The 25197-nt window shown below is 44.7% G+C and overlaps 2 protein-coding genes across 4 annotated transcripts in view; one reads left to right on the top strand and one right to left on the bottom strand.

Annotated features, from left to right (window-relative positions):
• Window positions 1-25197, bottom strand: part of TASL (TLR adaptor interacting with endolysosomal SLC15A4) — a 358686-nt gene that overhangs the window by 82189 nt on the left and 251300 nt on the right. The window lies entirely within an intron of this gene.
• Window positions 21133-25197, top strand: part of GK (glycerol kinase) — a 60871-nt gene continuing 56806 nt past the window's right edge. For all 3 annotated transcript variants that reach the window (XM_063457927.1, XM_063457936.1, XM_063457918.1), the window contains exon 1: window positions 21133-21297. In XM_063457927.1, coding sequence (XP_063313997.1) covers window positions 21220-21297 — 78 coding nt within the window. In that variant the 5' untranslated portion in view covers window positions 21133-21219. The remainder of the gene's footprint in view (window positions 21298-25197) is intronic.

Here is a 25197-nt window from a genome sequence, read left to right as displayed (position 1 = left end):
GTGCCTTGTTCCCTTTAAGGCTCGATATGGCCTTGTCTACCTCCTCAGTACTGATCTCCGCCGCCAGGTTCCCGGCAGCGTCCCCTGACAATTTGGGCAAGTCTAGTCCCTCGAGAAATCGTTTTATGCTTCGGTCCTCTTGGCCTCCCATCAAGTGACCGTTCGGGGAGTGATTATACAATTGTTTATAATATTCTTCAAATACCTTTGCGATGTCTGTCGGTTTTGTTTTTGTCGTGCCATCTGGGTGTCTGATGGCCGTGATGTGGGGCCGTTGTTGCCTGGGCCTAAGCGTCCTGGCCAATAGCGTATCCATTTTATTGGCTTTATCGAAATAGGTCCGTCTGGACCATGTCATGGCCTTAGCCGTGTCATCTAGCAGAAGTGTGCGTATGTCCCGTCTGACTGCCTCCAGTCTACCGTGTATTTCAGCGTCCGGGGTAGCCTGGTGTTGCTGCTCAAGGTTCCTCAGCCGTTTAAGCAGAGTTTCCAGGTGAAGGTGTTTTAGTCGTTTCTTTCTTGTGGCCAGTTTAATCAATTCCCCTCTTATGACCGCCTTGTGTGCAGCCCAAATCGTGCTGTTGCTTACGTCAGGTGTGGTGTTGACCTGAAAGTAATCCGTAATAGCCTTCCGAATGCTGTCTAGAATCGACTCATCTCTCAGCAGCGATGAATTCAGTCTCCAGGACCATGGGCTCGCCGTGCAAAGATTACCTAAGACTATAGATGCGTCAGCGTGGTCAGACCAGGATATACTTCCCACCTCTGAGCTCGAGAGCCTGGAAAGGCTAGCTGCATTTATTAAAAATAGGTCTATTCTAGAATAGGTGCCATGGGGAGCAGAGTAAAAAGTATAATCTCTGTCCATAGGGTGTTGCGCCCTCCAAGCATCCACCAGTCCTGTTTCCGCAATAAAGGTCTTAAGCTGGCGGTCCTGTCCCCCGCGTCCCTGCGATCTCGGACCTCCAGCCCTGGAGCTCCTATCCATCGCCGGACAGGGTGTAGCATTAAAATCTCCCCCCATAAGGACCATTCCGTGTGGCAATGCGGCAACCTTATCACGCAGTGTAGACCAAAACCCAGCATCTGGCTGATTCGGGGCGTAAATGTTGATCAGGTGTACAACGTGGGAGTGGAGAGTCCCGGTAACTATAATGTATCGTCCCTCCGGATCCGCATCCTGGGCAGACAGCTGGAAGGGGCAAGAGCGTTTGATAACTATAGCGACACCGTTCCGTTTGCGATGCGACCTGGCTTCAAAGGAGCCCGTGTAGACATGGTCTCGTAATTGAAAAGTAGCCTGTTTAGGTAGGTGAGTTTCCTGAAGGTATACAACGTCTGAGTTCATCCTTTTCAGGGCCCTAAACATTAGACGTCTTTTTTTGGGGGCGTTCAGACCCTTGACGTTTAGAGTGGTAATCTTAATCGCCATCGTGTGATAGATTACTCACCGCTAACGCTCTGCTGCCACTGTTTGTATTAGAGAGGATCTCCTGAGCAGTCGGGATCCAGGTCGGGATGGTCCACTCGTCCGCCCCCCCCCCAGGAGCGAAGAAGGGTGGTAAGGGTCAGGATGGGAAAAGAAAAGAGAAAGACAGAAGAAAGGATATGACAGAAAGAAAGGCATCCGGACAAAATCCGATGCGGTGAAAATTCTGGTCTTACAACTCGCCAGAACATTTTGGGTAGCGAGGGCCCTCGTTCCCTGCACGATCAACGCGTGGAGGATACTGAGGATCCCTAAAGCCCCGCCCACCCGCGCCCTAAGCATGCTATAGAGACCTTACCGGCATAGTGGTATCCCGCCCCCAACCATCCCGGATCCCACCCGATGGACATAAATTACGGTAACCCCCTTACCGGACTGTCCCCAACCGCCAGTTAATCTCTCACCCCTGAAAATACCCCGCAGCTAATGAGGGGCCGCTGCTCCCTGCCTCCGGTTAAGCCACCACTACCATTCCAACACATGTCGCGTTTACAGTATCTACATTAGGTTTTTACACATTGGCTGATCATATTCTCTCCCCCTGTTTGTTTTGGATTTCGATAGGATAAATGCGACTCGGCTACCAGCATGCATCAGGCCCTCAAACAACTAAATGTAGCGATAACCAATTTTTAAACATGCATAACACGCAATAAAACGTAGATTAGTAGAGATACACATGCTTTGAAATGTTCCATACCGGAGGAAGGGCAAAGGGTGCTCTTTGTCCCCATTGCCCCCGTGTCATCATACAATTTTACCCTGAACATATATACATTCATTTTTGTTTTTTAAAATATTTTGCTGTTTTTCGTTGTTTTTTATATTTTCTGTAGTGCAGCAAAATGCAGCTAGGCCGAGAGCACGTAGCAGGCTATCAACCTACATCGCTCCATGTCCTCTGTGCTCCAGCTGCATCCCACAATTTTACCATAAGCATATATACAGGTAGTGACAGAAAGTGCAATGTAACTTGGCGAGTGGTATACATCAAGCTATTGAGACTACTTAGCATTTCGCCCCCTCTGCTCTAATTTTACCGTTTGAATTGAACATATAACATATATACAATTATATATATTTTTTTTTTGTTTGTCGTTTTGTTTTTAATATTATGGGGATAAGCAAAATAGCACTAAGCTAACAGCTTACTTCAGGTTCTAAAGACTGTCCCGGTCCCTGTCCCCCATGCTCCGGTGTCTAAATGGAGAAGCAAAGTGTAACTAGACTAGTCGTACAGACCGGGCTATCAAACTGCTGTGCCCCTCGTCATCTTTGCTCCAGTTTCGTCAAACAATTCCGCCCTAAACAGATATACATTTTACATATTTTGTTATTTATTTTTCATCATTTTTTTTTTCCCCTTTTTTTTCTGTTTTTTAAATTTTAACTTATTTTTTTTTTTTTTTTTTTTTAAGTTTTAGGTAACGGTGAGCAATACAGAGCCTGGTAAACCGGTCACCTCAGGCTATCAAAGTGTTCCGCTCTGTATTCTCTCCGCTCTGGTGTTTACCACACCATTTTAACAAATACAAATTAACATTTTAAATTTTAAACAATTTCGTTAAGTGTATAGCCGCCACACCCCAGACTCAGCAAGGGTGTAGCCACCATCACCCACAGAACCCCGACCCCCTCCACTCCCCCCCGGGGGCGCAGGGCCTCAGCCGAGGAAAAAAGGACCAGGCCGGAGACCAGGCCCGGACAGACGGGGAGAGGACCGAAGCCCCTACAGCCCCAACCAGGAAAATGGCGCCCCCCGGGGGGAGGAAGCAGAGAGGTCGAGTGAGCATTATTAGGGAACAGGGGCAGGGGAAAAGGACCAACAAGCAAACCAACCCGGAGAAGTCCAGTCCGATCCTCTCTCGTTGGAAGATTCTTCCCTAGGTAAGTAACACCCCGTGTTGCAGGAAAGGACTACAGGTAGAAGCAGCATAGCCCGAAACCCCTCCCAAACCAACGGCAAGCCCTCCCAGACCCTAACGGGCAAAAAAGAAAAAATACAGCCCGGTGACAGAGGAGGAGAAGGGCAGTCCGCAGCACTCCTGCAACTCGAGGTAGGCAAGTCCGCAGGCCCAAAGGACATGGCTGGGCAGCGTCCACGGGGGGGGGGGGGTACCAGGCTATAAAAATAGAAAAACAAACCCACAACTTTGGGCTCCATCCCGTACCCCACCCCAATTAAACTTTACTGAAAAAACCTCCAGCCTTCCGCAAGGCACTGGCTAGCATAGGCCTGGGAGACCAGGGAAACCAGCTAGAAGGGAAAAAACGATGCAGGCTACCTTCAACTGCGGCCCCGCGATCCTGCCTCCTTCCACTCCGACACCAAACAAGGGAGATCCTCCGGGTATATCGCCAAATCGGGTAGGTCAGCAGGTGGATGTATGCCCAGGCCGTTGAGCATGCGGCGGGGGTCCCCTCCCGGTGCGAGTACGTGCACTCGATCTCCCCGGAACACCATCAGCTTGAAGGGGAACCCCCATGCATACCTGATGCCGGCTGCCCGCAAGGCCTCGGTGATGGGCCGCCAATCCCTTCTCCGTTGCAGCGTGGAGGGAGCTAGATCTTGAAAGAGGGTAATCTCGTTACCGGCATATCTAATGGGCCCCTCTCGGCTCTTTTTCATCAACGCCTCCTTGGTGCGGTAGTATAGGAAGCGGACGACGACATCCTTCGGGGAGTTGGCGTCGTTCCTCTGGCCCCTAAAGGCCCTGTGAGCCCTCTCCATGTGCCACTGATCGTCTGGCAATTGTGGAAGGAGCGGTTTCAAGACGGTGAACAGGAGCCCCTGTAAATCCTCACCAGCGCTCTCAGGTAGGCCCCGCAGGCGGACATTATTTCTCCGGGACCGGTTGGCTAGATCTTCAAAGGCAAGGTCCATCGCCACCAGCTGGGTCGCCATGCCATTGAGCCTGTCGACAACTGCGTTGTGGGCCTGAGTCGAGGCCTCCATGCGGTCTTCCAGTTTCGCGGTACGCTCTCCCAAGGCCCCAATCTCGGCCTGGAGGACCGCTGTGGATTTGGCGATTTCGCCTGCCAGGAACGTTTTCACCTCGGCCAGTGTAGCCAGTATAGTGTCCCGGTCGTCGGGGGAGGCCTCCCTGTCCGCACGAGGTGATGCCTGAGGGGTCGCTCCGGCGCCATCTTGGGGCCCCGACCTGCTCTGTTTCTGTGCCGACATGAGGTCTAGGACTGATCCGCCCGATTCCGTGCCCCGTCTTTGCTGTCTTTTAGGGGGGGGCCTCTTCTCCATGTCAGCAGGTATCTTGGGGTAACCAAAAGTCGGGTAAGGTCGCTGATTTTAGCTATTTTGGGCGCGTTTCGCCGGGAGCTCTAGTGAGACACGTCTAGTCTCATCGACGGTCAGACCACGCCCCAGTAAGCCCATTGTTAGTCCAATCTACCTGTGAAGCAAGGGTACGGAACTGAATAGCATAATCGGCTACAGACCTAGATCCTTGCTTAATTCTCATTAACTCCCTGGCGGCATTCTTTGACCTTTTAGTCGTGTCAAATGTTCTACGAAAAGTCGTGAGGAAGCTATTGAAATCATGTACCATAGGTCCATTAGCCTCCCAAATAGGATTTGTCCACTCAAGTGCTTTATCAGTAAGCTGGTGCATAAGAAAACCCACCTTAGATCTATCAGTGGGAAATGAACGTGGATACGTTTCAAAGTGGAATTCCACTTGATTAAGGAATCCCCTGCATGTCTTAGCATCCCCTCCATACCTAGGTGGAGGGGTTAGATGTGCTGAAGCATATTAGCTGTGTCTGGTACAGGGGTTACAGGAGGCGCTGGTACAGGTACCGGAGCTGTTCTGGATAAAAGTGTCTGGATGGCTTGAGCCATCTGATCCATACAGTGATCCTGTTCTGAAAATCTAGCCTCATGAGTAGCCATCTGTTGTCCTAAACCTGCGGGGTCCATGGCCCTATCGTAATGTCACGGTAATAGACCCCAACACGCAAGAATAGTCCAGATAGTCTAGAGGCAAGAAAACAGATACGTCTTACCGGACCTTAGAATGGCCAGACTTAGACGAGTACAAGAAAAGACAGAGTCCAGAACAAGCCGAGGTCAAGGGAACAGAGAGACAGCATAAAGTAGAACAAGCCAAGGACTGGTACACAGGAGAGCAAACAGGCGGACTAGACAAGCAAGGATAAAGAGAAAGCGGAGTCAGGAACAAAGCCCAGGTCAAGCACCAAAAAACAACTGAACGATGCAAGCACTAAAGGGAACTGAACAGAAACCATGATAGGACAAGGTACTAAGGAACAGGTGAGTATAAATACCCTAGAGTTCACTTTGATTGGCCCCTGTCATATCCACGCCCCCAAAACGTGAGTGTATGGGGAATGTGGCATGACAGGGGCCAATGGGAGACCGTTTCAAATTTCGGCTCCCACTGTCCCTTTAAGAGCGCGTCCGAGACACGCGGCACGCTCTTAGAGTCAGGCGGGACACGTGACCGCTTCTCGCGGTCACTGCCCGCCTTCCTGATTTCGCCGTCGGATGAGCCGCGCGCGGCTCGTGCAGAAGCAGGACCGCGCGCGGCGAGAACAGAGGACCCCGGCCGGCACCTGGATAAGTACCGCTACATAAAGTAACCACGTCATTATTGTGATCCTAATCTGTTTTGGATGACAGTGATAACGTGGACCTATCAGAACATAGGTAAGCCTATTTAAGGCTTGTTTTAGCCTCCATTTATTTCCCTATTGTGTTTTCTGTTAGATCCTCATTCAGTGCTCCTAGAGATTCCCTTGTGTTTAACCTCGGCTTTGTATTTGATTCGTGATTTCTGGTATCCTGACCTCGGCTTCATATTTGACTCGTGATTTCTGGTATCTTGACCCAGCTTTTTCCTGACACTGAGTATTTCTGTTATTCCTGTCCTTGATTTATCTTGACCCTGTTCTTGTTGTTTATATGTTAAGTCAGACCATTCTAACACTAGGTATTACGTATTTCAGATCCACCTTTTGTGGGTTTCCTCTTTCCTGCGTATTGGGGTACGACTCCTGTGACAGGCATACAGAGCAAGCTGCTGGGCCCCCCTTGTGTCAGGCCCTCGGTCAGGGACTTAGGACCTGACAGATCAATGTGCCTTAAGGCGATTTAAGTTGCTGTGAGGCCTCAGTCAGAGTGAGGCAATAAACGGCTGCCTAAATCACCTAATTAGAGAGCCGCCTCTGTCCTCATGCTCTGCATGAGGACATCTAGCATTAGTAAAATCCCTATAGGAATGTATTGATGCAATGCTTTCCTATGTAGAGAACCTAATGCCCTCACGTAAAGGAGGAGGCGGAGCGCCAACCCAACGCATAGGGACATCAGAGCTGGAATCAGGTAAGTGACTAAAGGGTTTTTTAACTGCCGAGGGAGGGGGCGACCAGAGGGCTCTATAGTGTAAGGAATACAGATTTGTATGTCTTACACTGTGGAATCCCTTTAAATGTTAAACAGAGTTTAGTATTGTGTTCATATAGGGTTGTTCATATAGGGTGCACATAAAGAGAAATTGTGTAGAATGAATGCATGGCAAAAGTGCCAAAAAGACCTTGGTCACAAATACTTCGAACATCAAAAAAGCCTTGTTCTTTAAGGGGTTAAAATTATGTCTCCTAAATAAGTAGTTATGTAACCCCCTTCTTTATTAATGGCTGTCTGACGGATAGAAAGTACACTCAACAGAATAAGCCAGATATCAAGAACAAAAAAAATTAAAAATAAAATAAAAACTCCAAAAACTTTGACTTCTTCCCCACCAGAATATCAATGTATGTGAAGAAGCAAATAATATAGTCCAGTCTTGCAGTTATTTTGGGATGTACTTAAATTTATGTTAGCTGTAAGTAATTGTTCACTATTTCCAAATGCTTACATTAGGAAAAACAAGACATTCCATTGTCATTCTTTTATGGAGGGCATCTGACACAAATGAGTTTCAAGTAAACTAAAAAATGACTGTGGATACCTTATTTTGGCATTGCTTTTCTGTCAAGAGACTCACATACAGTACATATCTGAGTTCTATCCAAATCACCATGTGATTCAAACATGTGCATCTGTATTAATGGAACATGAACTTCAGCTTCATCTTAACACAGGACCAGTCACACATTAGCTGGAACAATCAGAACAGGACATATGTGTAATGAGCATTATAAGGTAGTGTGCTAAATGTGGAACAATCACCACAGAAACAAAAATAAATATCCCTTCTGATTGCCCCATGGTTAAAATTACCAACAATGTCTCTTTGGTCATATTCTTCAACTTACAATAATAATATAAGGCTAATTATCCAATAGAAAAATGCTGCTTTCATAACCAACGTTTAATGTATCTAACAGGGCTGCTATCAGAATTTGTGGGACCCCTTAAACTGCTCAAAGTCTGTTTGAAGAGAGGATGCAGTGTGTGTAGAGCGGATGCAGTGTGTGTAGAGCGGATGCAGTGTGTGTGTGTGTGTGTTTGTGTGATGGATTCAGTGTGTGCAAATATATGGGTAGGATAGGGGGGTTCCAATCTCTGGACTAAAAGCTTTTTTTTTAATTAAAAAAACAATTTTATTCCACACATTTTACCTGTGACCAGGGAGGGGGGAAATTACACTCCCTGGTGGTCCGGTTTGTTCAGGCTGCCAGCCACCTGGGTAATGAAAAAGGGGGCCGCAGCAACACTCTGACGGCCAGTTACTCATGAGAGTTGAAGAGATAAGCTGCCAGAAACGGAAGATCTTGTGTATGCACCTGCAAGCCCCCAGACCTATATGCAATATATATTGAGAATATTTGGCCCAGGCACGCTAGCCCCCCTCCTGGCGACCCATGTCACATACAGTTGTACCCTTCTGATGGTGGCCCATGTCTTTAATACTTTGCTGATATAAATTTACAATGACACTATCTTTTATTTACTGACCAGCAATAGTCTAAAGGCCAACATATACTATGCATTGACGCATGTACTGGCCACAGAGTCTCTGAAAAGTAATAATCTCCCCAAATGAGCTATTTGTTGAGCACCTCCTTAAAAAGGGTCCAGTCATTACTCAGGAATCAAGGTAAAACAGGTGCTGCTCTTGGTGCAAAGTGTTATATCCTGAGAGACATTCTATTGGTTTCCATTGATAATGGTCTTTATTTTGAACTTTGCCACATAACAGCGCCTATTTTTGCTTAGCTAAATCTATCCCATGACTTATCTTCTCTGTTTAACAAATGTGTATTGTGAGGTTTGAATATCATTTTTCACGTGCCTGGCTTTCCCAAAACAAGACAGGTGATGTTTATAACATAGATTTGTATCCTATTTAGACTGTATCTGGACGGCCTATAGTCTTTGGAATTCTGATAGTGTAGATACGGCCAGATTTGTCTATCTAGCTAGAAGAATCCATTAAGACCCACAAGTCTGCGGTCAGAAGAATGTATTTACTAAATAGGGAATACTCAGGGGAAACTGAATAGCAGAAAGTAGGCCAAAAAAGTTACGAACACTACAAGTCACTGATTAGTGATTAAACCCTACAAAGTCTATTGGCATGGTCTGTATACTATGGAATTGTTTCGGAGACAATGAGGAGTGCGGCTGGCATAAGGAATCTTGTGCAGATACTGAGGAAGTTTTTGTGCAGTGCTCTTGTGGTGGAATCTCGGTAAAAATAAATTTAGTAGGCCGAGATTACCACGTGGCTTGTGTACGTGCATATGCTGACGTATCGATCAGTTGGTTGCACGAGGCAAGATACGATCAGTAGTGTACGGAGCATGTGCAAGAATACAGGATGTAGTATTCCCCTCCTCCATTGTGCTGGTCAAGCCATGCGGTCAAGCAGGAAGTTAATTCTTATTTGTATTGATTGGTCAAGAGAATGTGCGGGTGGAGCTTAATATGGGAGGAGTTATGTGCCTATATAAGGAGCCTGCACTATTGTCCGGGGCTCAGAACTTGCTGTATTTTGGTGACATTAGTCCCTCTGAGTCCCGATCGGTGATCCAATAAAGAATCTCTTCCTTCCTGAAGAAACCTGTGTCCATCTCTCTGTGCTTCGCTTCCGTCAGTTTCTCCGGTATCATTTGGTGCATTGGCCGGGAAGCTCATCGTTCAACGGTAGCTGAGAGGCAGAGGCGTGAGACGGTCTATCTTTGCCCACGTTCTCTACGGCTGCACCCCTGAACTTCTGCGTGGACCTCCCTTCGTCTCGGCGCCACTGGTCTGTTGTCCAGGAGATCATCGGCCTCTACGTAAGAAGTGCTGGGGTGTCCCCGTCGATGAGTGTGAACTCAGGTTCAGGAACGAGGAGGTAAGACAACTGCTGTTTTAGACGGCAGACCCACTAGGGGTATACCGATTGTGCGGTAGGCCCATCAGGGGTTTGAATTGTGTATGGAATCTGCCCCCTCTGTCGGAGGGAAGGAGCGAAGGCGCACCGCTCGATCGAACGCTCTTTAGTCAGACCGTTTGATTTTGTTAGTCAGGCGGGGCTCTGGTGTAAATAGCCCTAGCCGGACACCGGTGTCTTGTCTAGACTAGCGTTCTAGGGTGTATATTTTGTTCGCTAGGTCGGAGGGACCGGGAGACTAAGCGGCGTCTGTGTAAATTCGGTTCGCTAGCTCTCAACCTATCTTGGCTAAGTGGGAAGGCGTGTAAATTTGGAACCCACTAGATTTTTGATAGTAATCGACTAAGAGGCGTCTGTGTAAATTCGGTCCTCTAGCTCGCTATATGTGGTGCTTGGGCAGTGTGGCTAACCAAAACGTATGTAGATAGTTTTTGGTAGTCCATTCAAGGTACTGGCCAATAGTTTAGTTGGGAATTGTAAATGTGATAAAGATTGTTTAGTAAAGTGTATATCTTGTTAGATAGCGCGAGCTCAGCCGTCTAGCGAGAGTGTTAATAGTGTGTTGCTGTATTATAGTGCACGGTACCATAACCCTGTATATTTACTGACACTGTATATAAGTACTAATCATTGTCATCTATTGCATGTTTAACACCATAACCACTAATAATTGTATTGTGACCTTAAATTGTGCTTTGACCTATGCTAACCGTACTGTAACCGCTATTTGTAAAAGACGATGTTACTGGGGTGTGTTATAGACGGGTAATTCGTATATAGAGAATTATAGCGTGGGTGACTGTATAGTTTCGCCAAAGGATTATCTAGTGACTGGTGTAACAGCTGTGTGTGTACGGGAATTCCCTGAGTGTTTATTGTGTTATTGTGTACGCTTCACTTGGTAACTGTACCACGTGGTGCTGTTGCCAGAGGAAACGGGTGTGACTGTTGAATAGTACGCGTGCATAGTATTCGTTGTCAACGACGTTCCATTGATAAGTATGGGCGCGTCGCAGTCAACGATTCCGGATCCCTTAGGTTGTATGGTGAAGAATTTTAAAAAGGGATTCAAGACATGTGATTTTGGGGTTAAAATGTCTCCTGTACGTTTGGTCACTTTGTGTACTAGGGAGTGGCCTACTTTGGTTGCGGCATGGCCGCCACGTGGCAGTTTGGATCCAACTCTGGTACAGCGCTTACACGTGGCTGTATCGGGTAGGCCTGAACTTTACGGGCAGTTTCCTTATATTGATTGTTGGAGACAGGCCGTAAATGACTCGCCAAAATGGATTCAGACATGCCACGAGGAGCAATGTCGCCTCATGGTGGCTAGGACTTGTTTGTCCACTAGGACTGGTGTTAGGCCCATTTTGGACACGCCCCCTGAGTCCGAGATCCCTTTGCCGCCCCCTTACTTTCCGTTAAGAGGAAGTGACGCAAATGCAGGAAGTCCTGCACCCCTTCCCCCATTGCCCTCATCTACTTCCGCTTCCTCCTCCAGTACAGAATCCACCCCCTCTCGTACTAAATCTCCCCTTCCGGAACCAGAGCCAACCCCCATTAGATCCGAATATCCTGATTTGGCGCCACTTCAGACTTCCGGTCAAGCTTCTTCTAGCTCGGCTCGAAGTGTTTTATTTACTACTTTTTCCCAAAACCAAGCTCCCACATCCTCATGTTTTATTACCCCCCGACCGGAACCTCTAACTGACGCCCCTCCACGTAGCCCCATACTAACCCGACAACTGACTGGTACCCAACAATTAAAACATTATCAGATGCCTCTTCGTCTGAATCCCGGGTCAGCCTATATCGATGCCGCAGGTCAAATGGCACATGCTGACCCAGTCTTCGTATATGTCCCGTTCACGACAACCGATCTCTTGAATTGGAAGACCCACAATTCCTGGTATACTGAGAAACCACAAGCTATGACTGATCTGTTCACCTCGATAGTTCAGACACATAACCCGACATGGGCTGATTGCCAGCAGTTATTAATGACTTTGTTCAATAATGAGGAAAGGACAAGAATTAATCAAGCGGCCATTAAAGCGCTAGAGGATAAAGCCCGTGCTTTGAATCAAGCCAATCCATCAGCATGGGCCGCAACACATTATCCTAACACCGATCCCGACTGGAATGTAAATGGTGCTGATATGGTTCAACTCAGAGCCTATAGAGACGCTATAATTGCTGGCATGAAAGCTGGAGGAAAGAAAGCCATTAATATGTCGAAGACAGTTGAGGTGATTCAGAAAAGTGATGAAGCGCCCAGTGTCTTTTATGACCGATTATTGGAGGCATACCGCTTGTATACCCCCTTTAATCCGGAAGACGCAGATAATTCCCGAATGGTGAACTCCGCCTTTGTCAGCCAAGCTTACGGAGATATTAAGCGCAAGCTACAGAAGTTAGAAGGGTTTGCAGGTATGTCCATCACCCAACTAATGGAGGTAGCGAATAAGGTGTATATGAACAGGGAAACAGAAAGTAAGAAAGAGGAAGAGCGCAAGATGCGTAGAAAGGCAGATATGCTAGCGGTAGCGATCGCAGGCGTAGATAGACGGGGCCCAGATAGAGGCGATAGTAAGTGGAATGAGGAACCTCTAAGTAGAAATCAGTGCGCATACTGTAGGGAAGAAGGGCATTGGAGAAATGAGTGTCCGCGAAGAGAACAGTGTGAGAGAGACAGACCTAGGACAGGTTATGGAAACTTTAGAGGCAGAGCGAGAGGTAGAGGAGGCCCCAGAGGGAGCAATGGGAACAGAGGAAGTGTTAGGGAAGATAGGTATTTCCCAGCAGCGCAAAGGTCCTGCGATAGAGAAGGCAGGGACTTTGTAGGATTGGCTGACACGGTCATGGAGGACTATTGATACCGACCGGGCTCCATCCCCCTTGGTCGAGCGGAGCCTATGGTCGATGTATCAATAGGGGGAAAAAGGAGTGCGTTCATGATCGACACTGGTGCTGAACATTCAGTGGTGACTAATCTAGTTGCTCCTCCATCTGGAAGGACTATTACTGTAATAGGAGCAACTGGAAGAAGTGCTGAAAAACCGGTTCTTAAAAGTCGACTCTGTACATTGGGAGGCCACGTAGTAAAACATCAATTCCTTTATATGCCTGAATGTCCAGTCCAATTGCTGGGACGTGATATGCTATCTAAATTACAAGCACAGATTACGTTCCTACCAAATGGAACAACATCCTTAAAGTTTAATGGACCTTCAGGTATTATGACATTATCCGTACCAAAGGAAGAAGAGTGGCGACTTTATACAGCGTTGACTAGCCAAAACCCTAGGAGTGATGAGTCCCTATTCAACATACCAGGAGTTTGGGCAGAGAACAACCCACCAGGACTGGCCCGCAATATTCCACCTATTAAAATTGAACTAAAACTTGGGGTTTATCCAGTGAGCCTAAGACAATATCACATCCCGCAGAAGGCTAAGAAGAACATCCAATCTTATCTGGATAAGTTCATACGGTATGGTATCCTAAAATTCTGTACTTCCCCCTGGAACACCCCATTGCTGCCTGTTCAAAAGCCCGGTACAGATGAGTATCGACCTGTGCAGGACTTGAGAGCAGTCAATGATGCGGTTGTTAGTATACATCCAGTTGTGCCCAATCCATATAACCTGCTTGCTTTAATTCCGGGCGGGGCTACTTACTTTACAGTCTTAGACCTCAAAGATGCCTTCTTTTGCCTCCGAATTGCCGCAGAAAGTCAATGTATTTTCGCTTTCCAATGGGAGAACGCTGTAACGGGCTCAAAACGCCAAATGACCTGGACAAGACTGCCCCAAGGGTTTAAAAATTCACCTACCCTATTTGGTTCAGCTCTAAGTCAAGATCTACTGGATTTCGAGTCCATCCCAGGAGAGTGTGTATTGTTACAATATGTAGATGACTTGTTGATAGCAGCAGTTACAAAAGAAATATGTCAGCAAGCAACGCACGATCTACTACACATTCTCTGGAAGGCAGGATACAAGGTGTCTAGAAAGAAGGCTCAGTTGTGTTTGCCAACTGTCAAATATCTGGGATTCCATATCTCTGAAGGTCAAAGAATTATGGGGCCAGAGAGAAAAGAAGCTGTGTGCCAAATACCGATACCCAAGAATAGAAGACAAGTGCGAGAATTCTTGGGGGCAGCAGGCTTCTGTAGGATATGGATTCCCAGCTACGCGATACTGGCAAAACCTCTGTATGCAGCTATCAAAGGTACAGAGCACGACCCCTTCTTATGGACTCAAGAACAGCAAACGGCATTTGAAGATGTGAAGAAGGCTTTGATGAGTGCCCCAGCATTAGGTCTACCTGATCACACATGACCATTCTACCTGTATGTACATGAGCAAAGAAGAATGGCTGTGGGAGTATTGACACAGTACTTGGGATCATGGCAAAGACCTGTTGCCTACATGTCTAAGCAATTGGATGTAGTGGCCAGCGGACTTCCACCTTGTCTAAGAGCCGTAACTGCAGCCGCCCTGCTAGTAGCTGAAGCCGATAAACTCACTCTGGGTCAAGAACTTTATGTACGAGTTCCACATGCAGTACAGACATTGTTGGATTATAAAGGAAATCATTGGTTTAGTAACAGCCGTATGACCAAGTATCAAGCAATGTTGTGTGAAAACCCAAGAGTGCATTTAGAGACTGTAAACACCTTAACCCCTTAAGGACACATGACATGTGTGACATGTCATGATTCCCTTTTATTTCAGAAGTGTGGTCCTTAAGGGGTTAAATCCAGCTACCCTTTTGCCACAACCTACTGAAAGTCAACATGATTGTTTGGAAGTAATGGATGAAGTATTCTCAAGTAGACCAGATCTTTGTGATTTTCCCATCCAGAACCCCGATGTTCAATATTATACCGACGGCAGTAGTTATGTGAAAGAAGGGATCCGCTATGCAGGATATGCAGTAACAACAATAGACAAGGTGATAGAAGCTCGGCCACTGGCGAAAGGAACATCAGCACAAAAGGCAGAATTGATAGCACTGACACGAGCGTTACAATTGGCTGAAGGTTTAAGAGTGAACATCCACACGGACTCCAAATATGCGTTTTTAACCACTCATGCCCACGGAGCTTTGTATAAAGAAAGAGGACTATTGAATTCAGAAGGCAAAGAAATCAAGTACGCAGCTGAAATCCTACAACTATTGGAAGCAGTGTGGGAGCCGAAAGAAGTCGGTATCATACATTGTCGAGCGCATCTGAGAGGAGATGGTGATGTAACCAAGGGAAATCGGATGGCAGATAGTGCAGCTAAGCGTGCCGCTGAATCGGGAAGACAGGAATATGTGGGGCATATAGCTGCTCTTATACCAACTCCACTGTCTCAATGGACTCCAGTTTATACAGCTCAAGAAGAGGAGTGGTTAAAGACTGAACCTGGAAAGTATTTGGAGAATAAATGGTATCAGCTAGAAGATGGAAGAATAGTCATTCCAGCCTCACTAGCGGTAGAAATTGTCCAAAATTATCACAACGGGACACATTCTGGGAGAGACAGCACAGAAGAATCTCTCAGAAAACATTTCTACATACCAAGATTGTCCAACTTGACTCAGGCCATTGTACAAAGATGTGTAACGTGTGCTAAAAATAATGCAAGACAAGGACCAGTAAAGCCACCAGGAGTCCAGTTTATGGGGGGACTCCCCATGTCCGATTTACAAATTGACTATACAGTGATGCCTAACATCGTTGGACATCGTTACCTGTTGGTAATTGTGTGCACCTATTCAGGCTGGGTAGAAGCATGTCCTACTCGTACAGAGAAAGCAGGAGAAGTTGTGAGATTCCTGCTACGAGAAATAATACCCCGATATGGACTACCCTGCTCTATAGGATCGGACAATGGTCCAGCTTTTGTTCATCAGTGCCTACAACAACTGACTCATATGCTTGGTATAAAGTGGAGGCTTCATACGGCATATAGACCCCAGAGTTCTGGTAAGGTAGAGAGAATGAATAGAACTATTAAGAATCAGTTGGCTAAAATGTGTCAGGAAACCCAACTTAAGTGGAACGTTCTCTTACCCATAGCTTTATTGCGAATCCGCAGTACCCCTACCAGAAGGATGGGCCTCTCTCCTTTTGAAATCATGTATGGGCGACCACCTCCCGTACTTGGTAACTTAAGGGGGGATTTGAGTCAGTTGGGAGAAGGAATTACCCGGCAGCAGGTTGTAGAGTTGGGTAAGACTATGGAGGAGGTACAGAAATGGGTACAAGATAGATTACCTGTGAATATTTATCCCCCAGTTCATAGTTACCATCCAGGAGACCAAGTGTGGATTAAAGAGTGGAATAATGTACCGTTAGGGCCCAAGTGGAGAGGTCCTTATGTTGTTCTTTTGTCTACCCCTACAGCGATAAAAGTAGCCGAAGTGACTCCGTGGATACATCACTCCAGGGTTAAACCAGCAGCAGTCGATTCTTGGCAAGTTACAGCAGATCCAGAGAATCCCTGCAAGATCCGGTTGAAACGCACGACTCAGTCGGAGTAACGAGGAACTTTGTGGATTACAAAATTTTATTGTTTCAGAGATTTGGTGCGTGAGTGAGAAGGCCATAATAAAGCCTGTCCGCCCACCGACGTATAGTATATAAGCCAGGGAAAGTCTCGAAGGGACTCCTGTGAAGACGAGCAGAACTCCATTCCCTGCAGCCCTTACATCCTGGAAGCTGAGGTGCCTTCGCACGGACGAAGACTGAGGATGACGACGAAAGATGTGTTCTTGATAATGTTTGTTTATGTGTATTTTTATATTCAGGAAGGTAGAGGTACCGACACTCCTAGCTGTGAGGTATGCATTAAGACTACAAGAACAGGTAACCATATTTCCCAAACCCTAATTTGGCATTCACAATACGAGTGTAAAGGAGATGAAATCAGAGACTCAACCGCTGGAGTGATCCAGGCTGGTCGAGTGTACAACTGGATATAGCAAACAAATTGATAATAAATCGACCAATAAAGTAAGGTAAATATAATCTAGTGAAAACACCAGTAAATAGTAGTGAAGAACTAGCCTAAATGGCTCACCTCTATGTACATAATAAGTATAAAACCTATGTGCCTACCGAGCTCCCAAATGCTACCTGGCTAGTGACTTTATTTAGTATAAACAAATGGTCAAGTCCAGAGCTAGGGGCCCATAAAGTAGGTATAAATCAAATGACTAGCATAGGTCTCTGGGGTGCAGTCATGTGCAGATATCCACGGTACTACGCCGTTAAACTGCAAGGGGGTCCAAACTACTTAGTAGACTATAAGTATGCAGTATTGGTTCTGCAGAGTACTAAGTGATAGTCCAACTGGCATAGGGGGTGTCATGTATGGGTAGAAGGATACCTAACATAAATGACATTAGTAATCTAAAGTATAGGGGATAGGCATATCCCTACTATCGTCCCCCTAAATGATACAGAGATGCCAGATAAACTGTAACGCTAAACAAATAATGGTTACAGTAGGGACTTAAAGGAACCCCAGAGTGTAAAGGAGATGTATCAAGATGTAGATACCTTAATATAGAATATAGTGTGTGCCATTTAGGAGTAGGAGAACCTAAGTGCTTCAGTCCGGAGTATCAACCTCGTACAATCTGGTTGACTCTCAGGAATGGAGATCCTCAGGGGACCTTAATTAACAAGACAGTATTAGAATCCGTACATTCTTCGGGTGTTCTGCTATTTGATGCGTGTAAGGCGATATCAAGTGGTAGAAAGCCGTGGAATGTATGTGGGGATCTTAGATGGGAGAGGGCGTATGGGTCTAATGATAAATATATTTGTCCCAGTAGTAAAAATAAATATGTGAGTCCTAGATGCCCAAATAGAGATTATAACTTTTGCCCATATTGGTCTTGTGTGGGGTGGGCAACTTGGGGACAGACAGTAGACAAGGACATGATAGTGACTAAGTTGCCTACCAGCCCATATTGTAAGTCTATGGAATGCAATCCAGTCCATATACTTATAAATAACCCCGACAAGTTCTTAGACAAATATGGTAATTTATTTGGGTTTCAAATATATGGGACGGGATTAGATCCTGGGACAGTATTGTTTATAGGGATAGAGACTGATACGGTATCCTCCCAAACTCATCAAGTATACCATTCCTTTTATGAAGAGATGAGTATAGATAATAAGATCCCCCATAATGCTAAAAACCTGTTCATTGATTTAGCCGAAAGTATTGCCGGTAGTCTTAATGTTACCAACTGCTATGTGTGTGGAGGTACTAACATGGGAGACCAATGGCCTTGGGAAGCAAAGGAGGTAATGTCCGGTTCTGAGGCAGTTGACCAATTAATATCTACACAAGCCGATTATCATATGAGTGTTAGAGGTAAATCTGAGTGGAGATTAAAGACCTCCATCATAGGTTATGTTTGCATAGCAAGGAAAGGAATGATGTATAATACTTCTGTAGGAGAATTAACTTGTCTAGGGCAAAAAGCTTATGATGATGATACAAAGAATACAACTTGGTGGTCGGCTTCAAATGTCTCAGAACCATCTAACCCGTTTGCTAGATACGCCAATTTAAAGGATGTGTGATTTGATCTATCCATCACATCTACCTGGAGAGCCCCAGCAAATTTGTACTGGATCTGTGGTAAGAAAGCCTATTCGGAGTTGCCACAGGACTGGGAAGGGGCATGTGTGTTGGGTATGCTCAAACCATCCTTCTTCTTGTTACCTATTGAAACAGGTGAGACTTTAGGTGTTAAAGTGTATGATGTGAATCATAAGAAGAAAAGGGGACCCATAGAGATAGGCGCCTGGGAAGATAATGAATGGCCTCCCCAGCGTATTATAGATTATTATGGGCCAGCCACGTGGGCAGAAGATGGTACCTTTGGTTATAGAACCCCTATTTATATGCTCAACCGTATTATAAGATTACAGGCGGTGGTTGAGATTATTACTAACGAGACATCACAAGCGCTCAATCTTCTAGCGAAGCATAATACCAGGATGAGAACAGCAGTATACCAAAATAGATTAGCCTTGGATTACCTTTTAGCAGTAGAGGGAGGTGTATGTGGGAAGTTTAACCTGAGCAATTGCTGTCTTCAAATAGATGACGAAGGGCAAGCAATAGCTGAGCTTACTAGCCATATGGTTAAACTAGCGCATGTGCCTACTCAGGTATGGAAAGGGTACAATCCAAGTAGTTGGTTTGGTAGCTGGTATGAGTGGTTTGGAGGGCTTAAGGCAGTGGTAGGTGGAGTCCTACTGATTTTAATGTTGTGTCTACTCCTGCCGTGTCTTATACCCTTAGTAGTTAGGTCTGTGCAAAGCCTGATAGAAAATATAGCAGAGAGGAAGGCTGCTGCACAGATAATGGCAATTTATAAATATGAGGCTCTAGATCAGGGAGAACCAATGCAGGAAGATGAGTGTTGAAGATTCACATCATAAGATAAGTCTGGTTTGGTTCAAGGTAACTTGCGGTGTATGCAAACCAAGGTTAAGTGATGCCTCAAGTAATTGTGAAATATCAAGAGGCATCAAAGGGGGGAATGTGGTGGAATCTCGGTAAAAATAAATTTAGTAGGCCGAGATTACCACGTGGCTTGTGTACGTGCATATGCTGACGTATCGATCAGTTGGTTGCACGAGGCAAGATACGATCAGTAGAGTACGGAGCATGTGCAAGAATACAGGATGTAGTATTCCCCTCCTCCATTGTGCTGGTCAAGCCATGCGGTCAAGCAGGAAGTTAATTCTTATTTGTATTGATTGGTCAAGAGAATGTGCGGGTGGAGCTTAATATGGGAGGAGTTATGTGCCTATATAAGGAGCCTGCACTATTGTCCGGGGCTCAGAGCTTGCTGTATTTTGGTGACATTAGTCCCTCTGAGTCCCGATCGGTGATCCAATAAAGAATCTCTTCCTTCCTGAAGAAACCTGTGTCCATCTCTCTGTGCTTCGCTTCCGTCAGTTTCTCCGGTATCACTCTGAATAAAGTTGTGCATATGCTAGATAGAACATGCTCTTGCACGTGTAGCTTAATGTAGTTGTTCTAATGTCTACAACCGGTCCCTGAAGGCCTTTTAATGTAAACACTACCTTTTCAAAGAAAAGGTAGTGTTTACATTACTACCTAGTAACCTAGTAAAAACTCTAGGGGCAATCCTTCAGTGCATCTACTCTCTGCATAGAGACACTGAACGCTCCCCATAGAGATGCATTGATTCAATGCATCTCTATAAGGACATGATAATGATTAGAGCAGTGTGGCATTTTTTTTTCCTATGAGAAAGCATTGGATTGGCTGAGATGATAAAATGTAATAATCTAAGCCATGAAGGAGGAGTGAGGCGCGAAGCAGGGCCAGGTGCAGTGAGACCAGCTTTGTGCTGGGAAAATGGTACATTTAAACAACTTTTTAATGTAAAGGGCGTCTGGTGTCCTAAATAGTGCTTTTAAAACTATAGTGTCAGGAATATGTTTGTGTTCCTCACACTATAGTAAGCAGTGAGTTATGCAAGATTAGTTGTCTTTTATCAAGTGTACAGATAGGCAGGATAACCCATATTTCAGGGCTTAGTAAAGACCATGTCTATTGCATAACCCTCTAAATTTTGCAGCTATTTTAGCCAAAATGTTGCAATTAGGTTTTCAGTACAGGTTCCGGCTTAGCAAATACATCTATGATTACCAAATGTCAGGAACTCCAAATGAATAATACATTTTAGTCCACAATAGCCTCCTATATGGAAAAAATCATCTGACTTTCCATACTTTCAAACATTTGTCTCTGGCAGGACAGTAAGGCAAAACCCCGAATTTAGTAAAATGCTGCTGAAGCCAGAACATTTAGTAGGTATGTGTACTGAGCTTGGCTACATGGTGTAAGTGTCCTTTTGAATTCCAGACTCTGACTAATACTATTACTCTCATAGCCTTTTCATATATTGCTATACATTAGACAGGCACTGGTTTTCAGCCTAGTCTGTCAGCATATATGTCTGCATGCAGCTCATCTGTCTGGGAGTTATCAGACTGGCGGTGCCCCTGGCATTGCCCAATAGGTTCCAATGCGCATGGAACACGGAACTAGCCCTGTCACGTTCTAGAATCCTGCCCAGATTTCCCCTTCACCGCGTGACGTCACCGGATTCTGAGGGGGCTGGTTTGGAGATTCGATGAGTGGGACGGAAGATCAATGACGTCCCTGCAGGACACACCCCCGGCCTGGGATTGGCTTCCAGGGAGCAGCGCCCTCCCGCGTCACGGCCTGTGTGGCATGGCTAGGTGTAAGCCGGGCTAATCAGACAGCGTGCATTGGAGAGCTCAGTACTGCTAACACTACAACCAGCATGGCCGCGTCCAATAGGCTGGTCCTGGGACCCCTGGTGGGGGCTATAGATCAAGGCACATCATCCACTCGCTTTCTGGTGAGAGGGCATGGGGAAGGCAGGCAGGTCATTTAAAGGGCAGCATGCCCTGGGAAAGGGCACCAGAGACAATGCAAGAGCCCACTGTTTATGTTATGTATGGGATCATGTGAGAGCCATGACTGTATGTTAATGTAGAGATCATCCCTCTCCCATACTTGTGTGTGATTTCCCACCTGCAGTGACACTGATTTTGTATAACATTATACATGTCTGTTAGGGCAGTTGAGCCTGTTCTAGTCCCAAACACTGTTGTCTGGTTAGACTGTAGATTGAGATCCCTATTACACTGACTAATGGGAGAGTGACAGCAAGGATCATAGAATTTCACAACATGGGCACATTGGTTTAATGGAGTGAGCTCATATGTAGTAATAAAATAAGGTGTATGTGTTGCAATGTGTTTAACTTGGCATTTGCTTTGATGCATCTATCCTCAACATGCCTGGCATTTCACTGTAATTTTCCTAATAATGGCATGTAAGCTTGGTTATTTAAAATCACAAATGAGAACATGTAAAGAACAAATGTGTTCCCCACTTTCTTTTATCTGTGATTAAGCTGCTGCCCCATATTTTAAGGTAGTTCGATCAGTGGTACTAGGTTTGCCATTATGACCCTTCAAGATCTCGCTTATGAAAGTACCACATTTGTTCAATTTTAGGGATACAGTTAAATTCTCAGCTGAACCACTTTACTGTCTTAAGCGATTGATGTAGATTTATAATGAATACGATTGATTAGGACAAACACCTCTGCTTCTAAGAAATAATTGGAAGAATAAGATACCTCTCCATAGTCACAGATTTGCAGCCCTTGAAATCAAGTGTTTGATGAAAAGCATTTAGTTGGAGAAGAACACATTGTGTGGTGCCAGTAAGTATTGTTCTGTGTATTTAACAGAACCTCACATTGAATGTCATTGAGAGAAGCACTGCACATGGTGTATTACATTGAATGGGAAGTCAGGAATTGACTGTAATTTCCCACCCTCTGTCAGCTGAACACTTTCTCCCGAAGACCTTTTAGTTTTCAAATGTCTTGATGTTTGTCGTCATCTCGCATAGCATGATGACACCAAACAGGGCTAATGTTTCTCTTGGAGATGCAATGGATCCAGTGCTTCTGATAGTGAAGCACATGGTTAGTGGAGCTTGGGGGTTGCTGTGCTTGTACCATCGGTCTGTTTGAAAAGCACTGGATTAGATAAGAGATCTTAAGTCCTGATGGTCTCACTGTGGTAGGAGTGGCTCCTGTGAGAATTTTAAAGGGGAAAAACATCACCGGACACGTGCTCTTTGTATCATGGATTCATGCGTCATCTGCCAGAAAATGTTTGCATTAAAATGCTGGCAATTGCAGCAAAATAGTTGAAGGAACACTATAGGCACAATAACAACATCTTCTTATTGAAGTTGTTATAGTGCCATAAATATGCTTGTTTGTCCAAGCCTCCAATTCACTTTACTTCTTTTATTCTACGGCTTGGAAGTTTGGTGTATAGCAACACTCTCAAGTGCTCTGATTCAGAGAGGCAGTAATTATACTTCCCAGCTCATACCAGAGTTGTTGACATCAGTATGTCTAGCGTACTGACTATGTAGGACTTGCATTCATTGCTTATCAAGAATGAGCAGCTGTAAGTGTAATGTATAGTGCAAGAATTGAGTGGCGAGCTGAGCTGTCCTCTCGCCACTCGTGAACATGCATGCTGTGTGTATTCACTGCTTCTTCTTATACGGAAGCATTGTGTTCTGTGCTTCTCTATAAGAAGCACTGACTTGGCGGATTACCACACATACACTTTTGGTACTCAGTGCTTCTGTATGAGAAGTATTGTATTGCACTAATCTCATCACACTTGATGACTTCAAAGGTGCGGAATGCTGTAATTGGACTGCTGCAAGTTCTGGAATAAAGGTAAGTAAATGTTTAGATTATGCAAAAAATATAATTAATAAAAATGACATCTAACAGTTGGTTAAAAAAAAAGTCGATATTGTGTTCATTTAATGATCACTATTGAGCAGATACCTGTAAATGTTTTAGAATTAGTGCATTTCCCAAATATCCAGACCCTCCTCTCCTAGATACAAATTCATTGTTTGTTTATATAAGCAGCTGTTTATTGATTTTTATGGCTAATACGTATATTGCTAATGATTGTTCCTGTTTGCGGTGTTAGGCAGTTTCAAGGTTGCTACCCAATTCTAAAGATCAACTTGCACAAATGGCTATGCAAACAAGTTATCTTGAAAACAAAACATACTATCTGTTTTATGTGCTGCAATACTGTATTTTTCTTGGTTCAATGATTTTTCTTCAATACAGTATTGTGTAGTCTGTTGTGATCATACCAGTACATCAGAGAACTAGAAACGTATAGTTTAAATTTACTAAACTAGGAATTGCAGAGAATCGACAAGGGAATTCCAAAATGGTCAGATTGCAAAAGTTATCCATCTATTTCTCTAGCTAAGATATTTTGAACTTACATTTCAAATTCCCTTCCATTTCTCTGCAGTGCTCTGCTTTATGAATAAACTGCCTGTCTGTCTCTGTGTGTCTCCTTTCAATTTCTCTTTACCTGTAATATGCCCTTACTGGTCTCTATCAGTAGACTTCAAGAGCATGTGTATTAAAACAGTACAGAATTTGCAACCTTGATCTGGATTCTAGAATGTCTGGTATGTCACATTACAATATCAACCAGTATGTCTTACTTTAGGTTTTGGTATGTAAAAACCCTCATTGTTCGGAACTGGCATTGCCATAATAAGGAATAGATGGGTATGATGACCTTTAATTTTTCTAGTAGCTTGTGGTAAAACTATAGTACAAACTCCTTCCACACTGGTAAACATTAAAGGGAGACTAGGGTTAACTGAGAGGTTTTTGTTTTTTCCTGATCCCTGAAGATACCCAACCAGGAATATTCAGAGATGGGTATCGTGTTTGTATTCTATCTGCCTATGTCTATTTAATGATTACTGTTAAAAGGAAGGGGCCATCTGCATTCCAGAGTGACCCTTTTAATTAAGTACACAGGTGTGATGCTTGCAGTCACTGTGCCTTTTTTAAGTTGATTACTTATATGGATTGACCTGAATACTTTGTCCCTTTTTGTTTTCAAAACTAAGATTATTTGTTCTGTAAGCATTTCTGCAGGCGAACTTTGACCCTCTGGTAAATATTAGATAGTGTCTTGACTGCAGGTTAAAGTTCCATGTTAAATGTTAGCTTCATGTGCACACTATATTCAGATATGTTCTTGCTAAGGATACAGGTGTTTTTTTTTTTTTTACATAGTCCTACATATCCTTCAAAATGTATACTGCACCTGTATATTTTAATAATATTGAATCAGGTGGATGCCATGTAATGGAACACTAGATGCATCTCTGTGTTAGACTTTGTCCCATTGGGTCATAGTTATTAACGATTGAGGAAAAATAAATTCCAGGAACATTTTGAGAATGGACAGTCCAGTAAACTGATTGTAAAAGCTTTTCATACCCATTATTCAGTACATTCATTTAGCCCATACATCCCAATTGTAACTCTTTTCTAGGAGTTCCATATTGTTGCTGTGTCTGAGTCTATAACAGATCTCCACAGCACTAATACATGCAGCAATGTGTCTTTAAACTACAATACCTGTGTTTAGAAATCAGTCTGTGTAAATAAGATGCATTGGTCTTGTTCTAAATGACATTTTAGTCGTGTACGTTATTAGGAAGTCACCTAAATTTCTCAGAATGACCCTGTCCCTGACCACCCCCCTAATCACACCTTAGATTTAAAGTGTCCCTATTTGGCTATTTTAAATGTTGGGAGGTATGATTAGCACCTCACATGAGACAGAGACAATGTTGGGAGCACTATCTGAGATTCTCCACT

Source organism: Pelobates fuscus, chromosome 1, assembly GCF_036172605.1.
Source record: "Pelobates fuscus isolate aPelFus1 chromosome 1, aPelFus1.pri, whole genome shotgun sequence".
Classification (NCBI taxonomy): domain Eukaryota; kingdom Metazoa; phylum Chordata; class Amphibia; order Anura; family Pelobatidae; genus Pelobates; species Pelobates fuscus.
The sequence above is the reverse complement of the archived record's forward strand: the minus strand, read 5'-3'. Positions and strand labels throughout refer to the sequence as shown.